This window comes from Balaenoptera borealis, assembly GCF_965194805.1.
Source record: "Balaenoptera borealis genome assembly, chromosome: 13".
NCBI classification, from domain to species: domain Eukaryota; kingdom Metazoa; phylum Chordata; class Mammalia; order Artiodactyla; family Balaenopteridae; genus Balaenoptera; species Balaenoptera borealis.
In genome coordinates this window covers 78,936,861-78,954,061 of record NC_138870.1, presented here as the reverse complement: position 1 = coordinate 78,954,061, position 17,201 = coordinate 78,936,861, and the positions used below count along the sequence as shown (strand labels likewise).

The 17,201-nt window shown below is 35.2% G+C and overlaps 1 protein-coding gene and 1 long non-coding RNA gene across 4 annotated transcripts in view; both read left to right on the top strand.

Moving 5' to 3' along the window:
* The window catches only part of LOC309609246, a 388,908-nt gene that overhangs the window by 196,670 nt on the left and 175,037 nt on the right, over positions 1–17,201 (top strand). The window lies entirely within an intron of this gene.
* Positions 1–17,201, top strand: part of EEA1 (early endosome antigen 1) — a 130,119-nt gene that overhangs the window by 33,517 nt on the left and 79,401 nt on the right. For 2 of the 3 annotated variants that reach the window (XM_082350421.1, XM_082350419.1), the window contains exons 2-4: positions 3,155–3,247; positions 10,365–10,490; positions 14,963–15,087. In XM_082350421.1, the coding sequence (XP_082206547.1) occupies positions 3,155–3,247; positions 10,365–10,490; positions 14,963–15,087 (344 nt within the window). The remainder of the gene's footprint in view (positions 1–3,154; positions 3,248–10,364; positions 10,491–14,962; positions 15,088–17,201) is intronic. The other variant, XM_082350420.1, reaches the window with a different exon arrangement.

Here is a 17,201-nt window from a genome sequence, read left to right as displayed (position 1 = left end):
GCCTGGCTTCTTGTTACCTATCACATGTAGGGTGTTTTGGTTCCTATTATCTCATTAGAACTTGTTTGCCTCTATCTACTTTAGTTCCCAAACTCTATACTCTGTGTGTTTGTTTTATTTTTTGTCCACTGAGATACTTACCTTGTGTTTGAGCATACGTCTACAATTTTAACATTAAAAAAATTTTAATCAGCTATTGATCTTTGATTGGAGCTGAGGCAGCTTAGTTTCTATGCTAACTGTGAGTGCAATCTGGACTGGAGTTGTGGACACTCTCTCTTTACCATGGCATATTTCAATGCTTTATATCCCTTACCCTATTCCACATTATCAGTTTAACCTAGTTAATAACCTGTTTGTGTGTATATTACTTTATTTCAAACATATGTATTTTTTATCAAATACAGTGTTCTTATTTCTGCCCTGTCTGCTCTTGTGCATTTTTTTCATGTATTTGGAATGATTGTCATTTTATTTAATTAAATTTAACTTCAAGAAATAAGATTTTTTTCAATTACCACAACTTGCATTGATCTCTTCTTTCTCAGAATTCTGCTCACATTCAGAGCTCCGCCCTTTAGCATTTAATTTTTTTCAAATTGTTTCCTATCTCTTTTTTTACACATTAGCTTGGTTTCCCCAGCCAAGTTGTATAGTCTACCTGAAGGCTTGCTCCTTGTTTCTCTTACATTGTCCTCATACCCAGTGTCCTCCGTTTGGCATGCAGAGCTTTATAGAATGTTAGGTACTTCATGGGAGATGGATAAATATCTATTGAAGAAACCATAAACAAAGTGAATGTGTTTTGTACCTTTTGGTCACTGTAAAAGATATCTAAATTATGTAATAATTTTCCTAAAAAACACAATTTGGAAGATATTTATCCCCTATCATTTTAAGTTTTTAGCACAAATTATTCTTATCCCATTGTATTTACAAAGTAAAACTTTTTATAAGTGTAAATGTTAGAATGCTTTATATTGTTTCCTCAGGGTCATTGTTACTGTAATTGCACTTCTCACTGAAGTGATGGGATTTTGGCAGCCTAATAATAGAAAAAGAAGTTCTTAGACAATTTAGCAACAATTGGAGGGAATGAGGGAATGTGTGTAAAATATGCACATGAAAAGCATCTCATGATGATTTTATTGTTTCTTCTTTTTTCCCCATGCCTCTTGGACTTACTTAGGTCTGTTTACTAGGATTATTTTAGGCAAATTTAAGGAAGGGTATTTTTGGTGATGATAATAGGATTATGTAGATATTTCTGTGAATTGCTTGTTCTCAGGCAAGGTAAATCTCAGGTGAAAAGCCACCTGGACTCTGGAAAAACTTAGGATACAGAAATGGGGAAAGTGTAGTTCTTGGGAGGTACAGCTTTTGTTTCCAGTGCTTTTGGGGATGGGGTCAGTAGTTTTAAAAACCATTATGATGTGAAGCTCTGAAATGTTGATGAGTCAAAAATGAATTTCTAGTTTTATACAGTTATTTATATTAAGTATATAATTAAAATGCTCTTTAATTTTTTTTACTATTTAGTTACTTTTTTTGTCACATGCATGAGTATATCATCAAACTCAGATAGCAGGCTTTTATTTATAAATTCATGTCTCAAGTATATCATTTTGGGAAAGAATTTTGCTTTGTTTTTTTGGAGGAGGGTAGCTGATGTAATAGTTCAAACATGAGAATGTTGTGGATGTTAAGTGAACACAATAAAGACATACTCTGGATAAGTTTAAAAAGTTTTAAAGAGTTATGTTTTGGGAAAATATGATAGGAATGTAGATCATCCAATTTAGACAACTGATTATTTTTAATATCAAAAATTTCTCAATGTAAAAGTAATTTAACTATGAATCTAAAATTCTGAAAAAAATGTAGCAAAAACAAAAACTGAGAAACTAAAGACCAAAAAACCCATAATTGTTTCTTGCTAAAGAAATCATTGTTTGCATTTTGGGATATTTCCTTTGAATCTCTTTTCTTATATAATTAGTTTTTATACATAATTATAATCATAGTACACACATGTTATTTCATTTTTTCTATGCAGTTTTTATAATCCTTAATTTAATTGATGAATTTTGAAGTAGTATCAGTTCATCCTTCTTTGGCATTTATGTTGAATATGTAAGTGATGTACAGGGTGTTCATGTTTTCAGACAGATGTTTAGCGATTTGTTCTCAATCTTGGGTGCTTGAGGTATATCTCAGTGGAGATGTCAAGTAGTATGCGTTAGTGATTAAGTATCAGACTGCTCAAGTTAAAATCCTTTCTTCCACTTATTAGCCATGTGACTTTGGGCAAGTAACTTAACTTCTACACCTTTATTCTCTCTTGTATAAAGTGGGAATAATGATACTGTGCACCATAAATGTTTTTGATAAGGATTATTGAGTCAGTTCTTGTGCTCTGAATCTGTCTTTTAGCCAATATTTTACTAGATTTCCAGTTCCTTTAATGTCATACCTAAGTATGATGAATAATAATGTTAGATGATAAATGTTGCAGGAGAGAAAAAAAAAAGGCCTTTAACCCTCCAAACTGTATATTTGATGATGGAATATTAAGTATTGGAAACAGATTGGTAATGGTTGGCATGGGTAGTAGATGGATGGGTGACTAGATAATGTGGCCTGTGTTGACTTTTTTAGCTCCCCTCAAATCATTGTAGTTCACTTGACGTAGTGGGGAGCAATGCAAGAGGAATTAGAATTTCAGCATTTTAGTTCTGCTTCTTTCTGATTTTTGTTAACAGTAGAATCTTGAGAAGTCCCTTAGCTGCTTTGAATTTGTTTTCTCATCTATGGATATAACATTTTACCTGTCTCTCTCAGAGATGTCATTATGATTAAATAGGATATTCTGTAAAAGTGAGGTGAAGATGATAAAGCACTATATACAAAAGTAAACTTGTTATTAATTTAAAAAGACTAAAGCTGAGAGAAGGCAGATAGAGATCTTGATACAGTATTAGGTCCAGTCAGTCTTTAATAAAGGATAGCTTCTAGTGCTGTTTGTTATTATTGAGAGGACATCTACCTTTATGTGTAAGGCTAGCCCTGATTACTGTTTAGGTTATTAAATAGTTTATGAATATATTGTTGATATTTACTTTGATTTTTTTCCCCCTTTCTGCTTGTGTTTCAGACTCCTGGGAGAGTTGGCTCTCAAGGTTCTGATTTAGATTCATCATCAGCTCCTATAAACACAGTGGATGTCAATAATGAAAGCTCTTCAGAGGTATGAAAATAATAATTTGGCAATAAATATTGTTTTATTTAAGGAAAATATTATTTAAGGAAAAATAGCAAATATATGGAGTAACAATTGATAATTTAAACTTTTGTAGGGAAAGAGCTCATAAATCTTTCTTACAAATTGGAATGCAACTTTTGAACCTCACTTGTAGATAGATAATAGTGCTTAGTTGTGAGACTGCGAAAGTGTATATTAAGACTGAAAAATAATATTGACAATTTATCTTTAATGTTAAAGTCATCTCAACTTAATGAAGATTTAAAAATCTGTTTGTAAAGAATTACCAGTTAATTAGTATCTACTTATGTGTTTGTACTGCCATGAATGACTAAGCTAATGAAAAATTAGATGAACTATAACATTTATATATTATTTGTTGTCTTCATATGACTCTGTAAGAACTTCTGATAGCTTGTTAAAAATTAATGGAGAAAGTAAATAAGTCTAAAAAAGAAATAACTCAAATTTTTTGAGAAGTCAGCCTTAGAAGTTGCTACATTACTATCATTATTTTTAACAAATAATATATACTCATTATAGAAAAAGGAGATAAGGTAAGAGAACATAAAAACCACCCATAACACTGCCCCTAAGAGATCAACACACTCACATTTCTGCTCTGACAGTTTTTGTCAATTGCCCCTTTCTCGGCCCAGCTGTACCACCTACCCAGTTCCCTTTTCCCTATTCTTTCCCATCTCTTGGTTGGTGAGTCTATTATGTGTATGTTTCTAGGTATTTCTCTATCCATTCATTTCTCTGTTTTGTCTCTTTTTGACCATCTGTCTTCATGTATATGTATATTAACCATAACAAGATCGAACAAGGCTGTGAGAGTGAGAAGTATCAGTTGAACTTTATTAAGAGCAAGTTTAAGTAAATATCTTTAAGGAAAACATTCCAAACTGTATTTATGATATGATGAGCTCAGAGAGCTAGGTTGTAACCTTGGAAAGGAATTTAGTAGTAATTGTTGACCTCATTCAGACCAAAAACAACAAAAAAATCTCCAGTGCGTAAATGAGCAGTGCCTGATAATCCTGCTATATTTTCTTATTAGGCTCCCTTTTCTGCTCTCTGTGATAGTTGTACTCTCTTCTTTGTCCTCAAACCTTCCATGTGTCTTACCTTAGTCCTGCCTTCTCACCGTCACCTTCTATACCACTGAGAAAAGATGAATGTTCTCATTTTGTCCCTAAAACTATACTTGCAACTCTATTCTCTTTATTACTTTAGTACGCGGAAGACAGGTCTCTTTTCCTATCAGATTTCAGTCCTTTCCCTTGTGCTCTGGATTCCATTCTCTCTCACATTCTCAGCTTATCATCTCTCCCTCATGCAACTTTGGTTTTTACCTATGCCACAAATTATTCCCTTCAGCATACACATACTGCTCTAGAGGTGCCACTAACCTGGGACTCCCTTAAATTAAGTTCGGTACTTGAAATTTTTCAGATTACCCACTAGTGTAAATTTCTAAACTAATTGAGAGCTATTGGTGATTATGAATTCTCAGGGGGTATAGTTTTTTCCATATGCCCAGTGTTAAGGTATTGACTTGTTAAGGTCTCAGTTGATATCTCTCCCCACCTCTCTCAATTTCTCTTTTTCTCTCAATCTTCCCTTTTACCCTGATGTTGGCTTCCCACTTTGAACAAATTCTAGGTTTTAACATTGTGCCCTTAGCATCCATCTAAATGGGGATTTGAAATATCATGGTCTGCAGGATTTTAAAAAAATAGTCAGAAATAAAGCAACACCTTGCTTTAGTGCTCATTTATATCATATTTTATATATTATTATGTATAATAATATATATAATAATATCTTAGTCAGTATAGGTTATTATAACAAAAGCACTGAGAGGATTAAACAGCAAACATTTATTTCTCACAGTTCTGGAGGCTGGGATGTTCAAGATCAAGGATCTGGCAGATTCTGTGTCTGATGGGGGCTTCCTTTCTGGTTTATAGATGGCTGTCCTCACATGGCAGAAGGGGCAAGAGAGCTCTCTGGGGTCTCTTTTATTATATAAAGGTACCAATCCCATTCATTAGGGCTCCACCCTCATGACTTAATCATCTCCCAACAGCCCCATCACATTGGAGGTTAAGATTTCAACATGTGAATTTTGAGGGTACATAGACATTCAGTCTATAACAAATATATAATCTGTATAATACATAATGTAATAAGTGATATCATATCATTTGTTCTCATCAGGACAGTTGTTCAGACTATTTAGTATATTGCATTGCAGAAGCAAATTCTTTGTTCACTCTTTATCCGTTTCTAATCTGGCTTCCATCCTTAGTACCCACTGAAACACACTAATGACCAGCATATTACCAAATCAGAGCTTCATTTTCCTAGTCATTTGGCTAGGGAGAGCAGACTTTTCTTGGGGCTTTTTTGGTCGGTGTCCATTGAAGTTTCCAGGTAGCTGGCTTCTCCAGCAGCCAGTCCAGAATATATGAGATGAAAAGAAAACCCAGAGTACTCACCACTGTCTCAGTCCTTGGCTCCTGAGATCCTCAGCTGGTCTGCCTTCTTCTCTTTACCTTTCAGAATTTTCTTTTTGTTTTGTTTTATATATAATGCCTCTGGATTTCAGCTGTACTTAGCAGGAAGAATAGAGAAGTGTATCTGTTCCATTTTGTCTGGAACTGGAAATCCGACCATTTTGAAAATTGGAGTATTTATCTTTATTTTAAGGAATTATAAGAGTTCTTTATCCTTTGTCAGTGTTTTGATTGCCTCCTATTCATCTGATTAGTGAGGGAAGGATTCCTGTCCTAGGCTTATGGGAATAGCTAAACACATAATTAGACAAATGAGACAAATGAGAACAACAGCAGTTTATTAGTCACATATACTCACAGCCCAGAGCAGGAGGACACGGTGTGCCATGCAGGGCCACATGAGGATTGCACTTGGGAACAAAATGAACAACCAGGGCTTGTGAGAGGCAGGCATTGTAGTATCAGGAAGGTAAGGTGCCCCCTGGTTTCTAAAGGAGATGTGATTGGCTTGCTTGAATAATTCCAGGGGCCGGCAGGGAACCTTCTCAGGGATAAGCAGGGCCTGTGCTTGCTGCCTGTGAAGAGGAGGGCTGTTTGGCTAGAACTCCTTATCTGTGAGAGCAGAGTGGGGAGCGGAACTTGCAGTTAGGCCATTTGAAGCCCTCCCAGTTTCACCAGTTGTCAAGGCAACACAAAATATTGGGCCTTAATTTTAGGCCTTACACCACAATCAGAAATATGTGATGTGTATATTTTTTCTCAGTCTGTGGCTTGTTTTTCATTTTGTTAATGTTGTCTTTCAAAGAGAAGTTTTAAATTTTGGTGAAGTGCAGTTTGTCAGCCTTTTCTTTTATGATTTTTGCTTTTTGGGTACTACAAAGTTTTTTGCCTACCCCAAGGTTGCAAAACTTCCTCCTATGCTTGCTTCTGATTAAAAAAAAAAAAAAAATCAAGCTACAAGGATATATTGTACAACACAGAGAATATAGCCAATATTTTATAATAACTATAAATGGAATATAACCTTTAAAAATTGTGAATCACTATATTGTAAACTGTAACTTATATATATTGTACATCCACTATACTTCAATTAAAAAAAAGACAGAAGAATTAAAAAAATTAAAAAATCATTTTAGCATGTACATTTAAATCTATGATTTATTTTAAATTATTGTATATGGTATGAGATAGTGGTTGAGGTTCATTTTTTCCATGTGGATATGGAAACCACATTTTTCCATATGCTTGTTGCAGTACCGTTTGCTGAAAATGTTACCTTTTCCCATTGAATTAAATTTTCACTTTTGTGAGAAATCAATTGACCTCATATATGTGGTTATATTTTTTTATGTTCTTTGATCCAGGCATAATGAACTGATTTTAAGGTGTGCCAAGTTTTTTCTTATCTTTGAACTTTTGTATATGCTGATCTCTATGCCTTACCTAGTCTTGCTTTTTCTTTTTTCTTGGTTAGCATCTGATTATCCTTCAAGTCTCATCACAGATAATTTTTCCAATAAACTTTCCTAACTCACATGTTGGATAGATGCTTCTTCCACATGCTTCTGTGGAAAAGAATTCCCTGTCCTTTTGGTAATGATTATTAGTCTGAGATTCATTTATTTATCAAATATTTATTGTCACCAGACACTGTTCTGGGTGCTGGAGGTATGGCACTGAGTGAAATAGTAAAAAATCTTTATGCTGGTGGAATTTATTTATTTATTTTTAATTAATTTATTTAATTTATTTAATTTTTGGCTGCGTTGGGTCTTTGTTGCTGTGCGCGGGCTTTCTCTAGTTGTGGTATGGGGGCTTCTCATTGCAGTGGCTTCTCTTGTTGCGGAGCACAGGCTCTAGGCACACGGGCTTCAGTAGTTGTGGCACGTGGGCTCACATGCCACAACTACTGAAGATGTCTCTGAGGAGGGGGTAGCTCAGAAAGAACTGAATGAAGTGAGAAATTATGTGGATTTCTGGAGCAAGCATGTTGCAGGCATGTGGAACAAGTCTCTGAGGTGGGAGCATGCCTGGCATATTGAAAAAGCATCCAGGAGGCTAGTGTGGCTCCAGCACAGTGAATGGGGGGAGGTTAGGTTAGTGAGATAATCAGGCCCACCTCATGTAGGGCCTTATAGGCTTTTGCACAGACTTTAGTGTTTTACTCTTGGTGAGATAGGAAGTCATTGGAGAGTTTGGATCAGGGAAAGGGCAAAATTTATCTATATTTTTGTAGGATCACTCTAGCTGCTGTGTGGAAAATAAAGCTGTTAATGGGGTAAGGATAGAAGCAGAGAGACTGTTAGAAGGCTTTTACAGTGATCCATGTACACTGTGAGGGTGGCTTGGATCAGGGCAGTAGTGGAGGCCCTGAGGTTCTAAATGTATTTTGAAGGTAGTTCTAGTAGGATTTTCTGATTAGTGGGGTATTTTCTTTTACAGCTCTTTCAAGAAGCATGCAGGGTTATTGAGGATGGGGTCTTTGCTTTATTTTACCATTGCATTCTCAACAACATAGCATAATGACATAGTAATCACACTCAGTAAATACTTTTTTAAAAATTTATTTATTTATTTATTTATTTATGGCTGCCCCAGTCTTAGTTGTGGCATGTGGGATCTTTAGTTGCAGCATGCGGACTTCTTAGTTGTGGCACACGTGCGGGATCTAGTTCCCTGACCAGGGGTTGAACCTGGGCCCCCTGCATTGGGAGCCCGGAGTCTTACCGACTGGACCAGCGGAGAAGTCCCAATACTTTTTGAACAGATGACTGAATGATGATATGTGGAAACTTAAAGTGAAGAAATGAGTAAAGAGACAGGCAGCATAAAGATATTGTGGTAAAAAACAATGCAACAGTGCATTTAAAAAAAATTATTATTCTGTAATTTTAATACTTGGGCCTGTGGTTGCCTGGAAGACAACCCTTTCATCAGTAAAAAGAAAAAATAAGTGAATTCATGTTCCTCACTTTAATCCCCTGGCTAATCTCCTTAAAGGGTTGTTAACAAGAGGAACAATGATATTAATGATAGCTAACATTTATTGAGTGTTTTCTTTGTATCAGATGCTGTGATAAGGACTTAACGTGTATTATTTAATTCTCACGAGACCCCCTCCCCCATATGGAGTAGGTGTTATTGTTACCTCATTTAACAGATGAGGAAATTGAAGGTAATATAAGCTACTAAGAGTGGTGTGAATCCAGGATTCAAGCCCAAGACTAGCTCTTAACTGCTACCCTGTCTTGCCTCTTACTTTGGAACCTTGTTTGTAGTCTTCCTCTTCCTTGCTATGATCCTAACGTACATCAAGGAACTCAAGGAACATCTTAGCCTCCCAGTTCTTAATGTTATCAGTGCCAATGATCTTTATTACTTTTCTTTTCTAGTTACTCAAGCCCATGGCAGTACCTTCCATCTTCTTATCAGGCAGGATAATTTTACCTGACATGTTAAAATCATATCTCTGCATTCCTTACCTCAACTGGCTATCCTCTCAAAAACTTTCATAGTCTCACTACTTACCTTCTTTGGCCTTGCTGATTATTTTAGATTTTTAATTTTTATTTTTTCTTCTAGTCTGTCAACCTTTCTTGGCTTCGTTTCCTTTACTCTCTAACCATACATCTAATGACAGTTAATATTTGTTGAGCACTTATAATGTCTCAGGCACTGTACTAAGCATTTTATATACTGCACAATAACTCTAGACAAATAGGTGCTAATATTAGTCCCATTTTATAGATGAGGAAACTGACATTTAGCAGGGTAAAGTGAATTTTTTAAAGTCATATAGTCAGTATTGGTTGAGACTCAAACCCACATCTATTTCTGACACCAAAACTCATGACGTTATAACCTTTGTAACCTATTGTCCTTCACCACTGTCTTCATTTAATTTACTTTCTCCCTGATACTCTGAACTCCTTTATTCTCTTATCCTTTTACTGTTCCTATCTGACAAAACCCCAAACCATAGATCAGTGTAACAGCCCACATTTTAAAATACATATATTGTTAGGTATGGGGAATTTGGGAGATTGTTTTAAAATGATTTTATTTGGTTCATAAAATTAGAAGGAAGGGTAACCTACTGGGAATTATGGGTATGGGCAAGAATGGGATCTTAGGCTAGTGGAATATGGTGAAGACTAAAAATTGCTTTCATCATAACAACTTTTTTGTTGAGAACATCATCTACATAAAAGTATTTGTTAAAACTGCCAATCATTTCTTGATCTAAAATAAAAGCTAGCTTGCCAATACTAGCTCTCAGATAAGTAAGGACAAAGTATCATAAACAAAAAGAATAATAATATTCCAGCTAAAGCAACTGGTTACTCAATAAAATTGACCAATGGGAATCTACAGCATAAGGATGGAAACTAATTTCAGAGTCCTACTTTGGATAGGTCTTTCAACCTTTTGTACAGTTACTACTTGAAAATTTCCCTTCCATATACTAAAAAGAGATATACTATTATTTTCCTGTTATGTCTATTTTCAATGTTTCTATTTTGTTTCATAAATAACTTTTTGTGTATATCCTCCTAAAAGTTGTTATTTCACAGGGTTTCATCTGTCCATTATGTATGAAAAGATGTATAACTGCTATTGATTTGTCGGAGCATTACCAGAAAGTGCACGCTGAAAATGAGACAAGAGGACAGGAACTTCTTAATGACTCCAGTGTTACTGTGGGTCCTGAATATTTTGTTTTAGCAGCTTGGTTTTGGGTTGCTCAAAATAGCTTTGTTTTTCCTTGCCTCAGTGTTGCTTAACTTTTTCTGCTATAAGGGAATGTGGATTGCTTTAATTATGCATGCTCTAAGAAGGTTTAATAAGGAAAAGAGGCTCTTGGGAAGTTAGCTGTTCTTACTGTTTGCAGCAGTCTTTTTGTGAATCTTTAAACATATATAAAAGTTTAAGTTTATATTTTTGCATAAATTTTGCCATGAAATTTGAAATGTAGAGTGAATGTTTTTTATTTCAACCTTTGTAAGTTATATCTTTATTATGTAGTTAATGTTTTATTAATGAATGTTTTAAAATGCTTTAGGTTAAGATGCTTTACTCTTACATAGAAAGAGGACTTTGCATGTGAACTGTTACTGTCTTTATTTGGAAAAATATACAGCATTAGAGTCTGGATCTACCACTGTTTCAGTCTTTGTTTTGATTCCCCAGACCTGTTGGAAGTGACAGAATGATATACACCTGCTATTAATCATGGGTCATCCAAATGTTTCTCTGTAGTATGTGAGGCTGGTGTATGCAGAAGGCTGGGAGTGGGAGCGAGTGAGGGGAAGTGTTGCCCATTTTCAGTCTGGAAAAAATTTCTCAGATGATCTTGATATATCTCCTTCCTTTGAAAATTACTACAGTATTCTAAAAACAAAGAGAGACTTAGCTTTTCAAAAAATTCTTTTACAAATCTTTTAAAAGAATGAAACTTTTTTTTACCATGAAAGACAAAAAAATCAGACTTACTCTTTCCTATGAGTTAATGATGTATAAGAAAACGATCTCACCAAACTTTCACTTATTTAACATTAATAGAGCACCTCTTTGTGCCAGGAATTTTGGTAGGTACAGGAGATAAAAAGGTAAATAAGATATGGTCTCTATGCCAGGAAGTTTTTATGATAGATATTTGCAAAAAGAGTACAATGTCTGATTCAGCTTGAGGGGAACTGCAGAAGAACTTGAAGAGGGGAACAATTAAACCAGACATTCTCTAGGGTGGTGGGGAAATGAGTGCAAATAGGAGGACACCAGTTAAACTACGGAGGCAGTGTGAGCAAAGATAGAGGCATAAAAGATTCTTGGAACTCTGCTTAGCATTTTACCAGTTGTTTTTCTTCCAGAACATATGGGTCAACTACTCTTTATGGGTTAGCCAAAATCAAAAGTGACTATCTTACCTACCTGTCACTTAAATAAGAACTTTCCTTTTAACTGAAAGGACACTTGGTACAATAGGGTATCATAAGTATCAAGTTAAGTTAAGTTCTTAGCTATGGTGGATCTGAGAAAGGATTACAGATAACTGAAAACTAACAGTAAGGAATTTAATGCTTTTAATCTTAAGTCAACACTGTGTGTGTGTGTGTGTGTGTGTGTGTGTGTGTGTGTATGTGAGAGAGAGAGAGAGAGAGTGAGTAGGTGAGATATTTGGAATGATTAAGGGAAATAAAATGTAGCTGGCTATTTTGGTGTATTATTGTTTGCTGTTTTACTGTTTGTAAGTTATCTATCTAGCAACCTTAATTCCCTTGAAGATAGTTTACAAAAAATAGAGGAGTCTCTTAATATCCAGAATTAGTATCACAAAGCCCATGAACTCTATTCACGGGACATCCGCAGATATTCATTCTGAGCTTATTTTACTTTAAAAAAAAAATTTATTTTTGTTTTTGGCCACGTTGGGTCTTAGTTGTGGCATGTGGGATCTTTCGTTGTAGCGTGCAGGCTCAGTAGTTGTGGCATGCAGGCTCCAGAGCGCATGAGCTCTGTAGTTGTGGCACGCGGGCTTAGTTGCTCCACGGCATGTGGGGTCTTAGTTCCCTGCCCAGAGATCGAACTGCGTCCCCTGCATTGGAAGGTGGATTCTTAACCACTGGACCACCAGGGAAGTCCCTTTACTTTTATTTTAAATGAGTGATATGGTTTAATAAACTTTTTTTCCCTTAATCTATCCTTCCTATCCATATCAGGCAAGCATTGCTAGAAATAGCATAGGAATAATTTTTAGAAATGATTGTTGAAAGACAAAACAGTGTGTAAGAAAAACTATAGAATGTGGGTACAGGAATTAAAGAGACTTGCCAGAATTAATAGAGTGGAAGACACCCATTCAGTGATTAATATTTATGCTTCTGGGATATTAAGCAAAGGTTTAATATCATCTGTTTAAGTAGGTGAGGAAGTACATATATGTATTTTAGAATTATTTTCATCAGAATTGTCCCAAAATTGAAGTTTTATTTAAACATGCAAGCTCTAATCACATGGAAAATTTACTTAGGTGGAATATTTCTAAATATGTATTACTGAATTTCTAAAACTTCTCTTTAGGGATGAATCAGTTCTTTCTGGAATATTAACCTGGTAATGTTTAGAAGCTTTAAGAAAGTATGGCATACCCTAATGGGATCATTAGCTTTTTGGCGTCCTTGGGTATCTAGAGCCAAAACCTGGAAGTAAACACAATGGTCAAAAAGCCAAAGTTGTGAAGATTAAATAGCATAATTGGGATGTGGATTCCCTGAGTAACACTGTAATTTGCCTACTAGTTACTAGCAGAAGCTGAGACACGAAAGAGAAATGACAAGCTAAATATTATAGGGGTTTATGTGCTGTTGCACTAAAAGCATGTTAACTAGTGTGGTACAGCAGTTACTGGGCAGAAGTTATAAGAATACCAAATAGAGCTTAATACAGAGCCATTATGAAATATGATGGTAGATAATAGTTGGCTTTGAAAAAAGAGCATAATACCAAGTAGATTAACACACAGGCTGGGGGCATTCATTCATTCAGAAGACAGTGCTGAGCATCACATACCTCTGGATCCTAATGGCATTATTCTGATGTCCAAAGGCACATCCTCAGTACTTCTGTCTTTGCTTACTTTAGGAGTTTCATAAGAGATCATTGCATTCATTCACCTGTAGTGCCCCTGCCCTTCACTCTGGCTCTGTGATCAGAACATACCTCTGTTTCCCAAATGCAGCATGGCTGTGTTTCATACCTCTTCCTACATCTTTGTTCATGCTCCTCCATTTGCTTAGAATGCCTTTATTTCTGACAAGTAAACTTCTATTCAGTACCTAATTCCAGTGTCTCATATAGACATATGTCTACATACATGTATATATACATATATACATAGGGGGTGTGTGTGTGTGTGTGTGTGTGTGTGTTTATTTTTTGGAAAGTATTAACTGCTGCCGCAGGCAGATTTGGATACTTCTCTTGTATTCCTATAGTTCTTTATATATATCAATACTTCTGCTATACCATTGTCTGGTAATGTTATGTTCATTGAGCCTTGATTCTGCCATATGATGTGCATAAATGATGTGAGGGTATGTTATTTGTATAGCATCCAACAAAGGAGCAGAAGTTATTTGTTTATTCTTAGTTTTTATGTGTCCGGAGTACTTATTACTTAGCTCAGTCTATCCTTTGGCAGGTTTTATAATCTGCAAGCTCTTCTGTTTTTTTTTGCCAAATTCTGCCCTGCCAGGTTCATTCATATTTCATTAAATAAGTACACTCTGTAGAAAGTATATGGTATGTTCAAAACACTACACTAGCCATTAGGGAAACATAGATTAAAAGCTTCACTGTGTTGTGCATTATAGTGGATGTAGAAACTTGACAAACCGATGATGAGAATGCTGGAGGAAAAAAGGCAATATATGCAAAAGTGTAAACATGTGAGATACTGTGGTGTGTTCAGGGAAACGTAGGTACTTCAGTATAGTTGAAGCATGTTGTATAGAGTAAGGGATGTCCAGAGATCAGATTGGTTAGGTCATTGGGGGACTATACCTGCAGGGCCTTGTATGCCATAACTATATAATAATTCTGGGATTATTTATAAGTTTTTAATATTTTATGGGACTATATATTAATTTTAAGCTCTTATAGTGTTAATCTTAAGTTAGCAAGGAATTTACTGATGAAAATACTTCTCAACCATTGTAGATAGTCTGTGGTAATTATGAGTTGTTTACATTACCTTTTTTCTCAATGATCAGAGTGCTTCATGTTCTTAATATTTTGGTTATTCCTGTGCAGTAGATTGGAGCAGATATTGTTTTACTAAGGGAGATATCTAGAAAGATGGAGGATATGATGGCAAGTCTTCTCAACTAGACTTCTAGATTAGAACTAACTTCTCAGATTAGAATTCTATACTCTAGCCATGAATTTATTCAACCTAAAAGATGGTTGTAAGTGTTTTAAAAAACATTTTGTAAACTGCAACCAGGATAGGCAGTGATGTACCTTTGCACAATACCAGAATTTGGGCTTAACACTGTAAATTACAATTTACTTATTGGTATGAATAATACATATGACTGTATTTCATAACATATAAATGGTTATTTTGCAATACTAAATACTATTTTGAAACCTTTTCTACCTCTTTCTGTAGGGTTTCATATGTCCCCAGTGTATGAAATCTCTTGGATCCGCTGATGAACTTTTCAAACACTATGAGGCAGTCCACGATGCTGGTAATGATTCGAGTCATGGAGGGGAAGCTCTGGCTCTGAAGCGGTACAGTATAATAGTTTTGAAGTGTAATGTAGTGAATGCATGTGATATCATTGTTTAATCATGAATACTTAGTTCTCGAAAAGAGTAGTGTTTTTATATTATCTAATTTAAATCTATCTTCTTTTAGCATAGCCTTCATCTTTTATTGTTATAACCAATCCTATCCTTGACCAATAACTATCTATACCAGCATCTACAATATGGTTCACAGGTTTATATTTTTAATAAAGATTGTGATTTTTTAAAAGGTTAAATTATAGTTAGCAATTCTGCTTAATAAAGAGTGATATGCTTTGTTTAGAAGATTTTATAATAAGTTGATAAAATAATGAATTTAGCAAAGAATTAAATTTAATAATTATTAAAAAAACATTTTTTTTGTAATCACCAATATAACAGCAAGCACACATAACACATTCTGCTTCTTGACAATTTTGCCTGACCATTTTAAGAATTAAACTAAAATATAATTAATTGGAACAGCATTCAACAATATGACTTTGCTTTTCTTCTTCTACTGGTAAGGACTCTTGTCTTATATTCCCACTAAGGAAGAAAACTTGATTTTATTCTACTTGTAAAAAATTGTTTTTCTTTAAAAAAAAAAAAAAGCCTCTCAGTTGGTTAATATGTTATAGCATAAAGAACACCACATTAAGGAAAAGTATTATGACCACATTATGGTTGATAGATAATGTAGAACTATAAAATATGGTTGTTTTAATTTATTAAAATATGTGGGAAAACCAGAGCTTTTGGGAAATATGAATCTTCCCTTTTACATGACTATTAGTGCTTTTTAGGATTTTTATGTATGAGTCAATAATTTTGTGTACTGTTCTTTTGTCATTTGTTAGGAGGTAGATATAAAATATATCCTTTATATGTAAATGTTTATATATTTAGTGTCAGTTTAACAGAGTTGCTTTCTCAGCTGTGAATTAGTGCCCAATACATTAACTTTCAACATAAAAACATCCATAGTCTACCTGTGTTCTTGCTTCTTAACTTTTCATCCAATGTTTAGCTCACTAAAACCTGGTTTTTGCCCTACCATTCTCCTTAAAATACTTCTTCAAAGGTCAACAGTAAAAAAAAAACCTGGATTATTTTCAGTTTTTATTTTACTTGACCTCTGTTTTGGTCATCTATAACCGTGTAATAGTCCACCCCAAACCTAGTGGTTTAAAACTGTAACTCTGTATTACTTCTCATGATTCTTTGATTTAACTGGATGGTTCTGCTTTAAGTTATGTAGAGTTGGGTGCTGGGAAGGCCAGAAGGTCCAAAATGACCTCACATTCATGGCTGGGAGATGATACTGGATGCTGGCTGTCAGCTCAGCCTGGGCTGTATATCAGGGGACTCAGTTCTCCTTCATGTGGACCTCTCTATGCAGCTGCTTGCACTTACAGGCCAGCAGTTGGGTTCTAATAAAGAGCATTACAAGAGGAAAGAAACAGAAGCCGCCAGTTGTCTTAAGGCCTGGCTTAAAAAGTTTCAGAGTGTCACTTCTGCCATATTTTATTGGTCATAGTAGCCACAGGACTGCTCAGGAATCTGAGGGCCAGCTCAGATTGAAGAGGCCAAGAAGTAAGCTCTATCTTTCAGTGGAGGAGTGGCTTCTGTGTATAGGAAGGGAAGAACTTGATGGCAGCCATCTTTGTAGACTATTTATTACAATGTCTGCAAAATTTGGTTCTTCTGGCTCTCGTTCCTTCTACTCTTCTGAGACAGCACATCATTGTGATAATTCTTTCTTGATCTGTTTAATGTACTCCCTTCCTCTATATAATGTACTTGGGGTAATATCCATATCCATGACTTCCTCCTAAACTACATCTCCAACCTAGAATTATCTCCCAAGTTGCCTACTAGGTATCTTCTCTTAGAGGTTCCAAAGGAACATCTCCCTGTTGACATTGGAAAACAGGGTTCATTATATTTCCTTCTAAACCTGTTCCTTACCTACGGTTACTTCTTCTGGTTAATGGCAACATCATCTTTCCACCAAGTTACTAAAGCCAGAAAATTGGATTTGCTCATTTTTACACACTTAACCCTCCCCTATTTGATCTGTCACAAAGTTTAGTTAATTCTGTCTCCTTAACAGC